The 19,346-nt window shown below is 47.9% G+C and overlaps 1 protein-coding gene across 4 annotated transcripts in view; it reads right to left on the bottom strand.

Annotated features, from left to right (window-relative positions):
* LDLRAD3 (low density lipoprotein receptor class A domain containing 3) overlaps positions 1-19,119 on the bottom strand; it is a 115,051-nt gene extending 95,932 nt beyond the window's left edge. For 3 of the 4 annotated variants that reach the window (XM_082760736.1, XM_082760738.1, XM_082760737.1), the window contains exon 1: positions 10,471-10,594. In XM_082760736.1, the coding sequence (XP_082616862.1) occupies positions 10,471-10,504 (34 nt within the window). In that variant the 5' untranslated portion in view covers positions 10,505-10,594. Of the gene's footprint in view, positions 1-10,470; positions 10,595-18,640; positions 18,791-19,037 lie in introns of those variants that run through there. The other variant, XM_082760739.1, reaches the window with a different exon arrangement.
* Between the last annotated feature and the right edge of the window lie 227 nt (positions 19,120-19,346).

Genomic DNA, 19,346 nt, shown 5'->3' with positions numbered 1-19,346 from the left:
AATAGCTTACCTCAGGAGAGCAAACAGCCAGGAACCTCGATTCTCCACGAATTACCTACTCATATCCTAGCTGTTCAAAGGACAGGCATTTCAAAAGTTCACGTGAAGCTGCAGTGCAAAGAGGAAAGCATACTATAAAATATTTTGTTTCTGTTTTATGAAAATTGGAAGGAGGAAGAAAAATTGTGCTCTTATCCTTAATGGACACGCCATTCAAGTATGAAATAAGGTCATTGCAACTGTTCTGGACTCTCTTTTGGAAGATGAAGGTTGCAACTGAAAAACGTTTCAAAAAAAAGCCAGAATGCGATGCTGCCAGCAGGCCTTACAGGAAAAAAAGAGCTGAGAACAGCACTCTACCTCAAACTTGCAATTCAGAAGCTAACACCCCTCATGGAAGATTTTTAGGGTTTAACAGGTACTACCAATTTGTGCGTTTATGAACTTTATAAATAGCACCAGGAAGTCTACCAGCAATGTCATTTTCGTCTTCTGTCACTCTGTTAGTCACACAGATCTTTGGCCAGAAGCACACTCCCGATTTGTTCTTTGCACCTGGTGGTTCTTTCTTCAAGAAGCAAAAAGGAATTGGTTCCTGAAGCTCACGCACTGCTTGCAGATCAGCAGGGGAGTCCTCAGGCTGACTGAAGAGGGACAAATACTTGTGTTTTTTTTTTGAGCTCAGAGACTGAAAAATTACAGGCCATCCTTTTTCTCCTGCTTTCACACTTGCTGACATCCAAACTGGTACATCCACAAGATTGAAAATGCCAAACAAGTGGGGGTAGATCTGACCTTTTCAGTAGGGGCCAGCAAACAAAAATTTCTTAGAGAACGTAAATTAGAATTCCAACAGGACTTGATTAAATAAAGGGCAGGTTTAACATGCGAGACCTCAGTTACATGGTGAAGCGAGTGCTCTATTCATTTAAAAGTTCAACATGTTTTTGTTTTTGCTTTAATACAATTCTACCTGTTGTTCCAGAGAGGCTTCTATTTTGGTCACAATCCTGCACTTGAAATTCAGCCAGCACTTCATTAAGACACATAACTAACATCAGCCACGTGGATTTTTTTGGGCCCTCTCCACCTTCTTTCCACCTTTCAAAAGGTTGTCTTAAAAGAAAGAAAAAAAAAAAGCCTATTTCGAGTTTGAATAGACTGCAATCAACACAAACACACTGCTGTTGCTTCTGTTAGCCAATTTTGAATTATGCCTAATTAGTTTAATGACACAGTCTTTTAAACTGATTAAGCAGTAAGTACAGTTCTTCCAGACTCCAGGATTTGCCAAGCGCCGTTTGCATCCTGCCAGCCTGAGCGGATCTCGATCTCAGCGTCTGTATTGTGTCTTCCCAGCCACCCAAACGAGCAACGCTGTGGGCTCTGCTTCACAACGTGCCAAGTCCCCAAAAGGCACGTTTCTTAGCATTGTCCGGGTCATGGAGGGCTGTCAGATCCCCAGCCCCGAGAGCCGCATCGTGACAAACCTCAGGGAGCCCCGAACTCCTCCGGTCGACGGCCACTCTCCTCAAGACCAAACGCACGTGATGCAGGTTCCAGTTAGACCAAGCATTTGCTGTAGCAGCCTGCACTCCCACCCGGCCCTGGAAACTGCTGATTTTCAGCCCTAGCCGCAAGCACAACTTGTGCCACTGACAGGAGATGGGTTAGCAAGCTGGAGGAGTTTGTTTGCCTTTGAAGCTCATTGTCATTGCTGCAACGTGTTTCCTTCCGAGGTTTTAAGTGCCGAGTCTATTAATTTATCTATCCACGAAGAACTGATGTGCTTTGGCACATTCTCTGCATATATTCAATATTCTCTGCATATTGAGCAGCCCGAGGAAGCGGTCTGGCACATTCGGTATCAGCCTCTCCAGCAGTGCTGACATCCACAAAACTCTGAGCCATTGAGACAGGCACACCTTGCGCTGTGTGGCAAGTAAATATTAACTGAACTTCATAACTAATCACCGAGCAATTCGTTAATCTGCTCAGGAGGCACAATGCACCTGTCAAACCGCATCAAGAAGCCAGGGAGAGCGAGGCCCCGCAGCCTGCTCTGAGCAAACACTGCCAGCCACAGCCACGGCAGGAGCTGCACCAAGCCTGTGCCCTCACAGAGCGCTGGGTAAGGGGAAGGACGGATAAAAAGGAGCAGGTTCAGCACTGTAAAAGCTCATCCTATGTGTCAGAGGTTCCTCTATCAGTGACACCACATTCTGCTGAATACACAGTGTGAGATCCAAATCGGAAGGCAGATGAAGAGGAGCACGGCCTGGTAAAGGCGGTGTCTCGACGTGCTGCTTGCTACCAACACGAACTGGGACACCAGTGTGCACCACAGAGGGGTGCAGAGCACCAGGAGGCAAAGGAAAGACAACTCCCAGCTGCAAGTCTGGCCCACAGAAGCATATTGCCCTCCTACATATACAATCCTAGCATGCAGGTATAGGAACAACAAGTGTACGTATCAGCTTTCCATTTATAAGCAAGTACAGAGGAACGAGGAGGAAGCCTGTGCCTAGAACCAGCACCAACAGGTACAATTACGGGTGAATGTAGTGGGTTTACGTGGCAAGGTTTTGGTAGCAGGGAGCCATAGGGGTGGTTTCTGTGAGAAAGATCTAGAAGCTGCCCCATGTTTGGGAAGGGCCCCATTGTTTTCCAGATCCGAGCCAATAAGCGATGTTGTTTTGCGCCTCTGTGAGAGCATATTTAAGACAGGGAAAAAACGCTGCGCCACACAGCAGCCGGGAGAGTCAAGGGAGTGGGAGAACAGCCTTGCACCAAGGTCAGTGTAGAAGGAGGGGGAGAGGTGCTCCAGGCGCCGGAGCAGAAGTCCCCTGCGGCCTGTGGTGAGGACCATGGTGAAGCAGGATGTCCCCCTGCAGCCCATGGAGTACCACGGTGGAGCAGGGTTCCACGCTGCAGCCCGTGGAGGAGACCACGGTGGAGCAGGTGACCTGGCAGGAGCTGCTGCCCGTGGGGGAGCCAGGTTGGAGCAGTTTTCTCCTGAGGGATGGACCCCGTGGTACGGACCCATATCTGGAGCAGCTCTGGAAGAGCTGCTGCCTGTGGGAAGCCCACGCCGGATCAGTTCATCAAGGACTGCATCCCGTGGGTGGGACCCCACAGCACAGGGGACGAGAGTGACCGAGAAGGAGCGGCAGAGAAGAAGTGCTGTAGACTGACCATAACCCCCATTCCCCGTTCCCCTGCGCCGCTCGGGGGGAGGAGGTGGAAAAGGGTGGATGGGGGGGGAAGGTGCTTTTGGTTTTTTTTCCCTTTGTTTTCTCACTTCTCTCGCTTGTTAGTTGTAGGCAATAAATCTTACTATCTCCTTATGCCGAGTCTGTTTTGCCCGTTACAATAATTATTGCGTGATTTTCTCGTCCTTATCTCAATCCTTGAGCCCTTTTCACATATTTTCTCCCCATTCCTCTTTGAGGAGGGGGAGTGAGAGAGCGGCTGTGGTGGAGCTCGGCTGCCCACTCGAGCGGAACCACGACAGTGAAGTCTCGATGCACAAAGGAAAGAAGATGATGGGGTACCAAGGTTCATGTAGGAGGGAGGTAAGAAGATTCGGGGATGGAGAGAAGCAGAGGGAGGCTAAGCCATCAAAACGCAGCTACAGAATGAGAGAAGAGGATACAGGCTGAGAGAGAAAGGGGAAAAAAGTTGTAATCTGACAAGAAACGGATTCGCAGTCAAAGAAATAGCAGCTAGGCTTAGCTGTAGAGCGCTATTTAAGCTTATAGAAAGACACAGCCCCTGAAATAACTTACTCTTGTTTCAGGAGAACAGCAGCAGAAGAGCAGAAGGCCGTGTTGCAGCCCCAAACTCAGAAACACCACCGTGGGGGCAACGACCACGCTCCCTGCCAAGGGAACCAGCAGGCACCAGCCGCAGGGTCAGCATGAGGCACAGTGGGCTGCACACAGAGCCCTCCGGGCTACCATTGCCAGCTCTTGCTCTGCCTTACAAGAGGAAAACAACGTGCAACTTGCCAATTGTAGGGATTTTCATAATTATGTCAGTGTGTTTACATCATGTTTCATGTTATGCTAAACCTGAAACTCTTCCATTTGAAGAATCTGTACCATAACAGCAACAACGAACAAAGAAGAGAGAGGGAGAAGAGGAATACGTGAGAAAAATTCATAGTGTTGAGTAAACTACTTACATTGTCCCCAACTCCTACCAGGTGGACAGGACATGTCAAGGAGATGAACTATTTTGCACTTCAGAAGCATGTCTGTAGTTACCTGCAGCACGTAGCTCCTGACAAAAATTAGGGATCCACAGTGCCAATAGCATGAAGGAAGGCTGGGAACAAAGAGCTGCTTTCCAAAACCAAAAAACACCACAACCTGTGTGAAAGTCACACCGTGATCGGGAGCACAGCCCGGAGAACAAGGCGCTGCACTACGAGCTGAGGAGCTCTGCCCAGCACAGCGCCTGTCCTCCACTGACAGATTTGGCTGGCAACGGGGTTCTGCCAGGAGCTGTAAGTGTGTGTCATCTTAATTGCTCGTAATTTAGCTAATAAATTTGTGAAATATATATATAGCGAGAAGAAGGACTCCGCGGAATGAAGGAAACAGGGCAGGAAGGAGAAAGTGATAACTCAGCAGGCAGAATTCACACTTCAATATCTAATGGGACTGCAACCTACTTGCTACAGTAACCTTGCTGTTCTTGATCAAAACCCCATAAAACCAATTTTAAGTAGCATTTTCTTGAGTGAACTCTTCATCCCACACATGCAGTTATTTCAAAGTAAACCTCATCTAACCTACCTTGACTGGTCCAATTAGTTTCCAAACAATATTCGCAATAAAAAGAACCCAGAACCAAAGAAAAAAACAAATCTCCATCTATTTCCCCCCCCTCATAATAAACCAAATCAAATATAAAAATGTCTAAGAGGATGACAGGGAACATCACAACAGCAGAGACTCACAGCAAGGTGTGGAACCTGGGGACTTTTTCTTTAATTTAAGGAAGAAAGAAATCAGGAACTCTGCTAAAGAAAAAAAAAAATACACCACTAAAAATTGAATAATTGTATTTTGGGCCCTACAGAAAAAATGGTATTTCAAAAACACAACAGCACACTTTAATTATCTGCAGCCTAAGCACTTCACGATCATTAATAAATGAAGCCTCACAGGCCTCCTGAGAGGTGCAATACCCATTTTAAAATGGGAATGCCCTGGATAAGAGGCATTCAGGAGCTCCCCGATCTGCTGGGGGTTCCCCAGCCCCTAGCCCTAGCTGATGCTGCACACCTGGGCGAAGGCTCACCCTCACAGCAGAGAGGATTTCAGCAGTGCCACTGCCACATCGCTGCACCTCGGTTCCCTGCTCACCCGGAGGTGTATCACTGAGCGACTCACGCCGCTGCTTACTCATGCACAAAGCAGCTCTACTCCGTGTGTTTTAATTGTGCTCAAGTTCACAGCTGGTCCGGCCGTCACAGGAGAAATGCAAAAAAAGAAATGCAAAAAAAGAAATGCAAAAGCGAAGGTGGTGACCAGCAGCCCTCCTGCAAATCGCTTCCATGCTTATTTCACTCACCTGGGCCACGCGGGTTACCTACCACATTTCTCCCCAGCCCCTCCACACACTTCTCGCCCTCCCAGGGAGCCTCTCTCTGCTCTCAGACTTTGAAGGGCATGTTTCTGTGAGCCGCAGCTCAATCGGAGATCTAACTCCACAGGTTTCTTTGCAATCAAGATGCGGCTATCTGTGCCAGCAGCTGGGAACAAGCATGAACAAAGAGAGCAGTGGCTCTGTTTAGAAACCTCCTCGCTACCTCACATGTGCAAATTAAACTACACACAAACGCACACCTAAACCAATTAGCATTACATCATCTTTTTTTCCCTGAAAAGGACCCTTCTGACCTGATGGAAAACACTGCATGCAACACAAGGCTTGCTTGAACTGGCTCCTAATCTCACAGGTTTACTGCGCAAGAAGATCCATGAATAAAAAAAAAAAAAATAGCAGACTCAACATGATCAAGTTACTGCAGCTTAACAAGTTCTTACTTGTCAAATAAGGATCTGGATACACAATCTCAGTCCACGCCAAAAGCAGTGTAAAACTCTCAGACTGAATCTTCCATTCATCATGTGTAAGTTAAAGTTAAAAGTTTCATTAGAGGAGATGTTAATTTAGTTAAATGTTTTTCTGCAGAACTGTTTGCCTTTTTTTGTTGTTGTTTATAATGACATACAAAGCTCCCCCTCAAAAATTCTTCAGCATTCAGTAAATTTACCATAAACTGATTACACTAATGGCTGACTATAAAATTACCCTCAGCCATGATCTACTTACATTTCAGGCAAAGGGCAGTCTGTCATTCAGTTTTTCATTTTAGAGACACTTCAAAATGCATCTCATCATTAGAACTGGTTTCACTTGAAATATTCCATTCTGCATCTTAGCATATCTTGTTAGGAGATCTTGCCAGAGCAGGAGAGTCTTGCTTTAATATTTAAAAGACAAAAAACAAAAACAACAAAAAAAGAACAACCAGCTACTAAGATATAATTTTTTTTTTCCTTCTTCACCTTCAAAACCTACCTGCTGACAACAAAATTGTTTCCAAGTTCAGGCTCTGAAGACACCAGTTTAAATACTCATCGCAGAGTGCCTGCCACCAAAGGTAGGACCATCCACAGCTTGTCTGCAACAGGTAGGGCAACCGAGCAATGACAGCCTCCAAGGCTTCCTACCAGCTCACAAAAGTCATCACGTAGCTCCCACAACAGAAATACTGAAATTTAAAGCACGGCTATCATCACTACAGGCCTCGTGCTACAGATTTTTCAGGCCTGCTACGTTTCTGCCTTTCTGCCTGCACAGAGAGCAAGCACAGGACAGGGTGTCACAGAAGCTATTCTGCTCAGATTTATTGGCTTAAGCAAACAAGCAAAAAAGAGAAACCAAATTCTGTCCCCAGGTGATAAATTAATTTTGCATCAGTCCTTGCCAGCCCACTGCCCTGAAACAGAGGGATGCCTGAACGTCTGCTCGCTCCACCATCACTGTCTAACAAACCATCACCTCCCAGACAGTCTTCCACATTTACAGCAAAGGGAAGAGCCATTTTATTCCTCACCTGGTAGACAGTCAACATGCAAATGGCAGTGGGATGCCAGATTCCTGCTGCCACAACCCGCGTCACACTATCACCATGATTTTTTTTCATCTGAAGAGCTTGCTAGCCTCTTGGTGCAACAGGCTCTGCAGACTGATGGTCAGCCTAAACATTTTATTTTCCATTTGCACAAAAGGTGCATTTTTGCAACCTACTTTATAGTTCACAGGCTCCACTTCCTATCCCAATATGTGACTGCAACATCGCAGCCAGACGTTCAGCCTCCCAAGCCCAGGCAGCTGAGGCTACTGCTGAGATCACCTTGTCTCACGCAGGGTGGCTGGAAGCTCCTGGGCCCTGCAACTCCTCATAGCCCAGCAGCAACGGGAAACTTACAAACCCCTGGTCAAGGCCAGGTTTGTTTCCCTGCCGCTATCAGAGGTCCCTGACATTAACGTGAAACTCACGAATTCATCATCTGCTTACTTGAGTCCTTGCATCAAGAATTGTACTTACAAAAGTGGAGCCTGGCAACTGTTCGCACCCCAAAAGCAAAGGGAGCAGTGACAGACTCTCAGCACACGGTGGTTCGGACAGCAACACAAGGAGCAGGGTACCAGTTGTCTAAAAAAGAAGTCTTTAGGCATCAAACGCCCCATAACCAGCGAGTGACCTGAGAGAACCTGCCTGTGGTCCCCGTCTCCTGCTAGAAATCCCAGGCATCCCCCCCAAAAGGGACGTGGAGCTTGTCACCAAGGTAGCCCCTCCAGCTGCTCTCACCATGCCTGCTGCCGGGTTTACTCCTCCAGCACATACCCAGTGCCTCTTGTGTAACACCTCTCTTCCATTAGTCTGCCAAGCTGCAAGTTTCTTGACTTGCCAAAGCTACTACAGGAATCCTTGTTCATCTCTCCCGTGCCCATGTGCTACAACCCTCTGCAGCTTCCCTGCGTGGTGAAAGAGGACAATATTGGTTATTGACTCACTAGTCCCAGTCTGAGAGTTTTTAAGAGGCCTGTATCAAGAATATGAAATGAAATGTACTGTACACACAGGACAGACGTGTCTCCAAGTACAGAGTGGTTTTCTTGCTCCATTTATACAGCAGTAGAGCTGTAAAGCTCTTCAGCTCCCATGCGGCACATGGAGGTTTTCAGCAAGGCAATTCCACCAAGGCAGCACTTCTGTACCTCAGCACAAATGAACACCTGCACAGGGAAATCCTAGGTATTTCCTTTGCAGTGTGAGGAAGTTTTAAGCTAGCGGGCATTGCAATGCAGAGTATGGAGGGGGTAACATTACTCTCCAGCACCTTTCCACTCCTACTTGGTTTTGGGGGTGTCATTTCTTTTCCAAGCTGTTGAGATGTAGTGGCACATTGTGATGACAGCACACATGGCCCTGCACGTTTACGCTCTGTATGGAACAAGGTCTGGATGCCAACAGCATTAGCTCAAAAGACTGGGGGGAGCAGAACAAAAAAGCCTCCCCCTAAGGCTGAGCAGGTTGAATGCATTTTAAGAAGCATAATATCTATACTATATATTTAGAAAGGTCTTTGCAATGGCCTGTGACATCCCAGAGGCCACACATAGGCATTCCAGCTGTGTCCTGCAGTCTGACTGCCTGGCCTGCTGAAGGCTGATGTTTGTAAGACTACCTCATACCCACACAGGAACAAGTTTTGTAGCTGTCAGAAGAAACGCAGTCTTCCTTTTCAGCTCACTTTGTAATCACACGTTTTTAAAGCAGTTCATTCAGCTAAGTGTGTGTGACTCCTAAGTATGTGGACCTAACCCACATCCAGGAACCCCCAAGAAGACACGGAGCCACCGTAAAGCACTGGGAACCAGGTCTGAGCACGGCACAAAGACGGCAGAGGGATGGGATCGGAGCCGAGCACTACCTGGGTATATGGGCAAGAGCACAGAGAGATGAAAGAGCCTGGGTGTGCTCGCATGTGAGAGCTTGATAGGACTTGAAACAAGGTGGGGAGTGGAAAAAGAAAGCAAGGCAGGTGAGGAGCTCCTGCACTGGGAGCAGAGGTTGCAGCCGCAGATCAACAATCTCTTTCTAATCAGCCCTCAGTAAAATTAAACCAGCCCTGTGTGAGTTCACACTAGGTATCGTGACAAGATACAACCTTTCCCATGCAGATAAGGTCTTCCAGGAGCAAAAGCAGTATTCAATCCAACTACACTGTTGAGAAAAAAAGATGCAAATAAAGTATTGAACTTTGCCTTGCAAGTCTTCACTGACACGAACCAAGCCACCAGTTACTTGTGCAAGCCAGCAGGAACAATTGTTTAGGCAGACTGGAATCAGCGTTTATTTTCTGTTAACTGAAATTGATCCCCAGGGCTTCAAAGTTTCTGATCCGTACCCAAAACAGACTCAAAAGGAAAGAAATACTTTCAGGAGTTATCAAAACTAAAATCCAAAACAGAGCGCAGGCTGGGCAAAGACCAACTAGCTGTCCCTGTGGGGAGGTTACGGGGGTGCCAAAACATACAGAGGAAGAAACATTTTTAAGAAATCCCCGAAGACCCGATGCTTCGGCCTTCAAAAGCAAAACCGAAGGCGTTCAAGAAGTTTCAGAAAACTCCTTGAATCTGCACCAAAATAAGCCAGGGGCTCTGGTTAAACAACTGCAGCCTGACTCTTGTGCAAGAGCATCGGACGGGCTGCGGCGCTGAGTCCCAGATGAGAAACAGGTCTGGGTCTGCGTGGCCAGGGCCCTAAGGGGACACGGGATGGGGTCTGGGAGCCTCCCCCTGCCCAGACAGGGCGCTGGGGGCACGCAGCCCTGTGCGTTAGGCTGATGGGGAGGCTGCACACAGGTCCTATCAGCAGGTGGGCACCCGCACGTCCTGCGAGCAGCTGGGCCACGGTTTGGCAGCGTGATGGGGCTCGGTGGGGAAGGAGGCAACACCAGGCAGATAAACAACGCCAGGCTGCTCCTGCAGGCTCCCCAGTACGGCTCTGCTGGGATACCCGTGAGCAGGGCCCCCAGCCTGAGAAGTTCCCCAATTTCAGCAATCTCCCCCCTACACCCACGGGGTGCCAAGTTCTGCTGCAGGAGCCGGCAGGCTCCAAACTTGCTCGCGACAACAAACACCCCTCAAAAAACGAAACCGCGCCGTGTGACCGAGGGCTCACCCCCTGCAAGGGGCGACCCCAGCAGGGGCCGGGCTCCCACCGGGGAGGAGAAGGGAGGGGAAGGGAAGGGAGGGGAGGGAAGGGGAGGGGAGGGCAGGGGAGGCCGGCAGCCCCCAGCCCGGCCCGCCAGGCGCTGCGGGGAGGCCCCGCCGCCTTCCCTCCCTCCCGCCGAGCCCCCCGCGGCCGCCCTCACTCACCCGCCGAGCCCAGCAGCAGCCACAGCAGCCACATGGCCCCGGCCGCTCCGCCAGCTCCGGGGCTGCGCCGCCGGCCCGGCCCCCACGCAGCCGGCGGCCGGGAGGAGCGGGGCGGGGAGGAGGCGGAGGCGGTGGCGGTGGTGGCAGGGCCCGGGGGCGGCGCCCGCTGCCGCCCCGCCCCGCCGAGGCCGCCCCGAGGCCCCGCTCCGCACCTGAGGGGTTTCTGCTTCGGGACAGGGAGGCAAGGAGCCATCCCAGGCCGCCTGCACCACGGGGGTGCTGCGAGGAGAAAGGGGTGGCTGTAGGGCGCCCTGACTGCGTGTTCTGCGAGAGTAATGCAGGGCACCAGCAGAGAAGGGTGGTCCGAACAAACAAGGAGATACACCCTGAAAAAATATTATTTCCTTCCTTTTATTAGCACTGCAGTGAATGATGCCAGGGTAATGAAGAGCTGTGCTTGGCCTGGGGTCTTGGCAAGACCCATTAGGAGAGAGCCACTTACTGGAGCTTTGTGCATGAGGACTGAAGGCTAGAAAGGGAAATTTTCTTCCGAGCCCAGCTTGTCAGAGAGGCTCGTTTATATGAGCACAACTGCTGCTAGCCAAAAGTTTTGGTGCTTTCTTCACTGCTCTAAAAGATGCGGGGTTTATCCTGCTGGCATTTCGTTTCCAAATGCAGCTTTACCTTCTGCAATGAAATCATCAGCCCACTACTTCATAAACATCCCAATCTCTCTGAATAAGTCAGGTGTTCCCTCAGCAAACTCTTAAAGTCTGGGTGGCTGATGACAGCAGGATAGGTGTGAGGATATCTGGCTTTGGCATCAAGTTCATTCTCCGATCTACTTTGCTGCAAAGGGTCAGGCATTTAGGCTTAGTATTGCAAGCCTGCCACCAGGATTGTGGGATTTAAACCCCTTTTAGTTACATATTCTTTTGAGATGCCCACATGAAAGGTATCAGATAACTTAAAGGGTTTCCCACCGTAAAATTATGCAGGTATTTATTGAAATATAGCTAATGACTGCCAATTATTAACTGAAGAACTACTCTCTCTAGGTTATAGCAGACTGTGGAGTGTCTTCATCTTGTATTGGCAGACGTGCCAGTCCTTACTCTGAGGGACAAATTGTAAATACATTGCAGAGGATCTGCATCTCCACAAGCACCTGACCTCTCCAGGAGCTAAGGAGGTAATGGCACTCTGCACATTGTAAGCTGAAGCTCAGACCTTTTTCATTTCTCCTTTCTAAGCAGCTCCGTATACAACTCATATTTAATTTCACAGTCATTCCTATAACCTAGCGGTTGATTTTTTAGGGCGTTTGGACTGTTTTGAGGCACAGAAGCAAAATGCAATAATGCCTGTAGATGCAATCTAAACTTGCTGACTTCAATCTAGAAATAGTGCTTTGAAAAAAAATTAATTCTAGTCATTTATATGTGTCATGCCCACTGACGGGATTGATGAAAATGATGATGAAAATTCACGAACGTGTTAATTAAAGATAAAAATTTGTAATAATATATTGCAATGTTTTGTATATGACTGAATGCCACTTAGGAAGCCAGAGAGTTTGGCACTGTGCTTAGCAACAGCTTTTGATGGATTCAAAATAATAGTAATCCTGTTCTTAATATATTGCAGCAAAATGATAAATGTAGATCCAAATACATTTATCAATTTGTCATCACCATTAACATCTATCAAGTTAAACAGGAGTATTAGCATATCACCCTATATCCATCTATCCATTAGGATTCATCTCCATTATGGCTCCGGAGTGTTTTGATCTTTAGCTCTGCATCAAGCTTGAAGCTCTCCTGAATATTGCAACATTATTCTCTTTAGAAAGCAGAGCTGGAGATCAGTTTTCAAAGGGGGAGCCATAATAGGCAGTCAGATTCCCTCATATCACTCATACGCTTCTCTGATAACATCTTAACATGCAAAAACTGTATGCCTTGATGCATTGGTACCCATCACAAAAGTAAGGAACTGTTTTCAGACAGGCAATTCCACTGGCAGCCCTTTCAGAAAAGCAAACCCAACCACAACAAGGCTCAGAGAGAGCAACAAGCTTCCCCATCCCCTGCACACTGTGGATAGCAGAGCCCACGGCTGCAGGAGGCACCTGGCTACACCTGTCCTGGAGCCCCAGAAGCGCCAGGTTTGGGGGCAGCACCTCAGAGGCACCGTGCCCAGCCTGCCCGCTCCTGGGGCACTGCCTGGGGCACGCACATGGTTAACGCCAGCTCTGGTCTCTGCAGATCCAACCTGCTCTATTTTCTGTGTGCGGAGAGGGTTTTAATGAGCATCCAGAAAAAGTGTGTTATGGCAGACCCGATCTGGGGTGTTCTGCTTGTACAAATTCAGCTAGCTTAAGTGCTAACCCCCCTTCTTCCTCTCTGTGAGCCCCCAGGCTGTGGGCTCAGTGCGTTGGAAAATGCACAGAAACTGCAGCAGTCCTTGCTCTACGCTAGCAGCTGGGCTTTCTGTCCCAGCACGATGGAAAGGGAAGGCCCCGAAGCTCTGGCTCATTCCTCTTCATTTTATTCCTCGCCCATCACCCATCTGCAAAGAGCCCCCTGCCGCACAGCTCCCACTTGGCCCCGCTGTGGCTGTAGTGGCATTCCCTGTGTGTGACTCAGGAATTACAGATGGAAAAGGCGTGTTAGGTGCCCTTGACAGAGCAGAGGTTGTTCTCTTTTGCACAGCCAACCTTTCTGCCTCCTGCCTAGGCCCCTCTTACAGGCCTGCATGGAGGGGCTGCCCTCCAGGATATGGGAGGCCCCCATGCTGTGCCAGGCCTCCTCCACCTGCCTCCCATCCTTCTGATGGTGGGACCTGGGGTGGGCCAAGGCCCTTCTCCTCGCCTTTTCCATGCCAAGGGCATAACTTTGGCCTTCACAACTTCAGCCCTGTCCTTCTGCTCTCAGCACAAACTGTGCCCATGCTGGCACACACTTGCTCCAGAGTTACCGACCCAGGCTGCACTGGGTTGCGAGCTCTCCCCTGCTGCCAAAGCCATGGCAGGGAGCAGCACATCCCAGGGCACTGCCCAACAGCAGGGCTCATCGCTCTGCCCACCGTGACACAGCTGGCTTCCCTTCTCCCCACCTCACTCTGAGCGATGTCAAACTTCATCTGGAGCACTTTCAGAGCAGTCCTCGCACTCCTCTGCCCTGCCCACCCCATGCTCGTGGCTGTCCCAGTCCATCCAGACAACTCCACATCCCTACACGACTTCCCCAAGCCCAGCAAAGTCCCAATTTCAGCAACTCTGATGCAAAGGACAAAGTTCAAAATCAGAGATGATGATGCAAAGTTGCAATGCCTGTTTTACCTTTCAATCCTTCTCTGGAGCAGCAGGGACTACCCTAGCAGATTCAATTGCAATATAAAAGCACTTTCAAAAACCTGCCTCCTTGCCATTCCGCGTATTTATGAATGTACATATAAATTAGGCGGTTCTGTACTTACAGTTTCTAGCTACAAAGCCAGACAGAGGTCTTCTTGTTTGCGAGCTCCTCACCCCCACCCCTCTCACCACCTCAGCTCGCAGTTTTATTATACTTGACCTTCTGAGGAGTCGTATTTTCTGGAAGGACTGATTAGAAATCCATTGTGTTTGCGGGCTTTCTTTTTTTTTTTTTTAATTCCAAAAGTAATTTTGTTTCTTTGATGTGAGTTTTATTCATTACCCAACATGTCAATATTTTCAGCTAATGATTGTAAAATCAGTAATCATAGACAGGAAGTGGAGCAGCAGGATTATTATGTGGTTCCCATTTCTTCTGCTCACCTCCTGGACAATTAGCATATCAATACTTCCCATTAACGTAATGGGCAGTGTGTGAAATTTCCAGTCTGCTTCCCGAATCCAAAGCAGGTGAAGACAAGCAAACAAGAGAGGATTATTTGGCAGTAAAGTAGATAATCAATAAATGAATGCCCGGATCAATACGCATCGCCTAGCAGGACCACAGCAGTTTAGCTCCAATTGTCCCTTAAAGAGGTTTTAACAAATAAATAACAAAAGGCAAATCGATATGTCGGGATGATGACAATTTGGTTCAATTTGCAGGAAAATGCCATAAAACTGCATTACATGTGTAAATCCCCAGCTCAAGTAAAATGTTACACCACCTATCTGTGCCACCTGAAGGTCTGACAGCTTAATTCATGGCACTGGTTTAACACCTATTTTAAAAGCAGAGCGTCTCTCGTTTGCTCCAGGTCGTGAAAAAACACATCATGAAAGCCTCTTTTTATGTGCAGATGTGGGATTTTTATTTTTTTTTTTTTTTTAATATTTTCTCAAAATATTTGTGCTATCTATCTCACACTGATGCCTTTGTATACAGGGTAGAGGGAACGTAGCAAGAAGCCGAGAAGTCATTAAAAATACAAGGCTGGGAGGGAATGGAATAGCCAGGATCCTAAAACCTTCACGCGAAAATAAGACCTGAGCTAAACTGCATTTTCTGAGTGCTGGATTTGAAATTTATTCTTTTGGAATTGAACCCTGAGGTCCTTAATCAGACAAACCTCCCCGGAGCTTGAAAGACGGTCTTGACCACAAAGGGACTTCAAGATTAGATAAGAGGTGAAAAAGGGAACCCATCTTGGCTCTTCAAAGCCCTCCTGAAACGCAAGGCAACAAGATGATGGGAGAAGGGCATTTTTATGGCGTTTGCAGTTCCTAACTGGAAACCCTGCTGGTATTTTTTAAATTGTGAATTTAGTCACTTTGTGTTTGCTACCAAGAGTAAATTGAATGTTTGCTTACATTAAAATGTTTAAAACGCTCCATTTTTAAGCAGCAAAAGGAACTTGGAGTTTGTCCAAAGGTTAGTCTTTTCAACGGCTACTGCTCTTCACAGATAACGTCCTCCTAGAAAGTGCTTCTAGGCTTCACCTGCCTTTTCAATGTCTGCTTCAGGATGAGCTCAATGCCTAGACTTGCCTATTGAATGTTTAAGAACCACAATGCCTGGCTGTGGAGGAAACAACTACACTGGAAATGTCTTGAGCAAAGAGGGGACGAATCCCTCGCTCATGCATTCACAGACAGACCTGCGACTGGAAGGAAGCACATCCCCTTTACTTCGCTGCCATCCTCCTGGGGCAGGAGGGGTGCCCAGATTACTTCTGCTGCCTCTGAGGTGCAGCCATCCGGCTGGCTGGCGGAGACACAGCAGCGTGACAGCGTAGTGGGGCACAACAAGCAGTTGGCACCCTGGGCAGTGCAGGAGACCCCACAGAAATTTATGATCTGCACAGGAACTTGTCCAGATTTTTCTGATTTGTTGAAGTGTGAAGCAGTCTCTGGTTATTACAAGTAGTTCTGAATAATCTGTCATTTTTGGGGCACGGGACAGAGGGAAAACTTCAGTGCTTGTAGCATTGTCAGTGTGGTGGCTCTAATAGCGCTGATCCGAGGAAAGGGCACCTCCCGTTTCCTTGCCACAACTTTTGAAAACTTTGAGTCTTGCTAAGTGAGAAACGAGCTGGCTAAACAGAGTTGAACAAGTAAGATCACATCCCAAGCTTGTATGGCCAGAGGTGTGGTACAGGGGCCAGCAGTACTGCGTCTCTGTGGTCCTACTGCCAGCAGGGGAAGCGGAGTAACAGCTGCAGGAATCTGGCCCAGCAGCCCGGTGTCTCACCCAGACTGCATGCAGCATAGGCACAGCTATGGCATGGATTTCAATACGGGATATCCTTCACATCCCTTTTTAGTCTTTGTTGCTTGTTTGTGATCAATGCAGGGAGTCGGAAGGGCGTAAGACCCCAAATTGTAACGTGAAGTTGTTCTTAGTTTACACAAGAGAGCAATGGCATATTGAAACACTCACTTTGATGGTTTCCCTGGTCTGCAGGGAGTGCTCAGTAAAAGCTTTCTGCTATGTCTGGATCGACATAACTGGGATTGCTGGTCCCATATGAATTGAGCCAGGAAGCGCTGCAGTATGGAGATGGTCCAGATAGGAAAGCAAATGTCACTGACGGGCAAGATCTAATTTCAGCATTAGGCTAACGATGTGACTGATGCTGAGCCAGTAGGAAATGATTATGGCCTAGATTAGATTACACATGCAATGTCAGAAGAGCCCTTCTCCACCCCTCACCCCCCTGCGTCCCTGCCCTTCCCCACCACACTCTAAAGAGCAGCAGCCCCTTGCCTCTTCCCTCACGCTCTTCTTAGTGCAGGTAGGTTGGAGAACTGTATAAGCAATTACAAGCTCCATAATAGTGTTCCATCAGCCACCTTCCCTCGCTCTCTCCTGAAATCTCATTAAAGAAAAAAAGGAAAACCTGTCTGTATGGAAATCCAAAGTGACCTCTCCTGCGCGTGCATTGGTATTTGTTTCACACACCAGAAGCACAAAGGGGTTTGCAGGTCCAGAGGCTGCTGGGAGCATCAGCAGGGCCGACAGTGAAACACACGATGGTGCTGCAAACCAGAACCCGTGGCAGCGCAGTTACACCTGAAACTCTCCTGCCAGCAGATTCACCTGTCCTGTGCATCTCCCCCTGCAAAAGCCTCTGCTTCTCCTCTGTCCGACAAAAGGAGCAAGTGTGTGCTCCGCTGCGGGACAGCTGATGTTTGTGAAATGTGCCGTGCTGTGTCGCTGACTACGAGAGAAGCTGTGTTTGCCCATACTCCATACTCACAGTACACGAGGCATCATGTAAGAGACTGTCCAGCTGACCTCTAGAGACAGGGTACAGCTTTCATGGGTGTAGAGGAAGATCACAGAACCACTGCCAGAGAAGCTGTTGCTCCAGTTTTACAGTATTTTATTTTTCATATAAAACCAATGCAAATTTGGATCTGAGCACAAAACGTCCCCAAAGCCCAAAGGGTTCCTTTTTTTAGAAGCTGGGGCTAACGCTCCTGAAATACTTTCATTACTGTTTGTATTACACTTACAGTCCTGCGCTAGATGTTGCACAAATACCTAGCATGTGCTTTTCCTGCCTGTACGTGGCCATTGGGTTGATTGATTTGGGTTATTAGTTAACTGCTGAGCATTTATTTATTCAGTGTACTATTAGAAACCTCTTAAGGGTGACTAGAGCGCCATATAGGCATTCCTTTGGGTTAGTTGTAAAAATTTAGTGACATAAACAGGGAGCACTGCCCTGAGCTTGCAAACATTAGAGGAAGTCAGGCCCTAGTGGAGCTGTTTGAAATGCTGGCAGCTGGACCTGCTGCGATGGCATGAAAATGGGAACTATCTTTATTAATCCTCACCTCAAAGCCTCATGTTTGAATCAGTCAGTTCTTCTTTCTAAATTTGACAACATTAATGGCTAAATTGCAATGCACACTGAGGTGTGGCAGGTCAGATTAGACCGGCCCAAAACTGACTAAGAAGTATCATTTAAAAGACAGCCCTCCCTGCTCTGATTTCTGCACAAAATGGAAGCTCCAGGTTAGGAACACATTTGAGTACAAGTTTGTATGGTATACAATCAATCAGGATTATAAATTATAGAAAATGGATGGGTAAAGAAACATAAAATTGGGAAAAATCTAGGGCAAACAGAGTTGAAGACTTTAAAATGAGGAAAAAAATTATAAAGTATTTTTTCAAGAGTGAGAGGGATCCTAGCAATAGCATTAGTTGATCATGACAAATCTCCTGTCTTCATCTCACACCAATGCAGGAGGGCATAATTTTTTTCTTATTTGTACAGAGGAGGAAGGAGTTAATGACTTGATCCCACATCAGTTCTGTTACAATACTTTAAAGCACGTGGTAACTCAACAGGAAGCAAGGCAACAAGAACGCAAACAAGCAGCTATTAACATCAGACAGCTTAAAATCAACACGTCAAGCCAACTTCTGTCCAGCATGTTATAATAGACCTTGCACCAATCCCATCCCAAATCTAACATGAAAGAGTTAAAGCAATGCTTAGGGTCTGCCCTTCTGCTCTGAAGCAGGAGCTAGAGTTTCCACGTCCTCCACACAAGAGATGTATGGCCTATATGCAAAGACCTACCAAAGGCACTTACGAGCTTCCAAGAAATCCTTCTGGGAAAGGGACACACTCAAAAGATTGTAACACTCCATTAACAAAATTCTTTCCTGCAGCATGTAGGATTGAAAAAATCTCTTCCACTGTGATATTACTTTTTGCCCTTAACTCTTACCTCCTCCACCTCCCTTTTGGTAGCGCTGTCAGGGAATTCTTCAGAGCATCTGTGATTCATATTTAGCAGTCTGTCTTCCTGAGTGTCATCGCAGGGAGTCGCGGAGGAAAATCCCCACAGGAAACATCAGAGAAATGCAAAAGCAGACACCTGGAAAAAAAACAAGACGGTTATTAAAAATGGAGAAGACACCTTTGAATTTAACCTGCATCCCGAGGAGAGAGGGGGAATTCAGCCAGGAATGGGAAAACAATTTTGTGCTGTAAGACTACCCCAGAAAGTCTTGGCCTTGGCAGAGTACTGGAGTGCTGGCAACCCTTTCCAGCACGAGTTATATTAGCTAACCAAAAGGATATCCTATTCCATTCATTTTCCTTCTCGGGAGCCAAAAGCTAACCTTAGCGTTTCTTTGCAGCCGCTTCCCCTTTATTCTCTGTCTGTTTGGACGACCGCTCCCCGGTGTGCTAGCGCCGTGCTGGCCCCAGGAAGACCTCACTCGTGACCGAGGCCCCTGCAATGCCGTCACGACAGACGTGCTTGGGAGAACAGCCCCGCGTGTGCCTGAGGTGATCACAGAGCCTCTCTGCCCCTGCCGGCTCCCCCCGCAGCCGGGTGCCGTTCAGCAGGAGGCCTCAGGTGGCCAAAACCCATAAAAGTGGAGAAGCCGATCCCTCCCTGATGGGAGGAAAGGGGCTGTGGGACACCA

This window comes from Aythya marila, assembly GCF_965140915.1.
Source record: "Aythya marila genome assembly, chromosome: 5".
NCBI lineage: Eukaryota > Metazoa > Chordata > Aves > Anseriformes > Anatidae > Aythya > Aythya marila.
Note: the sequence above shows the minus strand (reverse complement) of the source record. Positions and strands in the feature narration are given on the sequence as shown.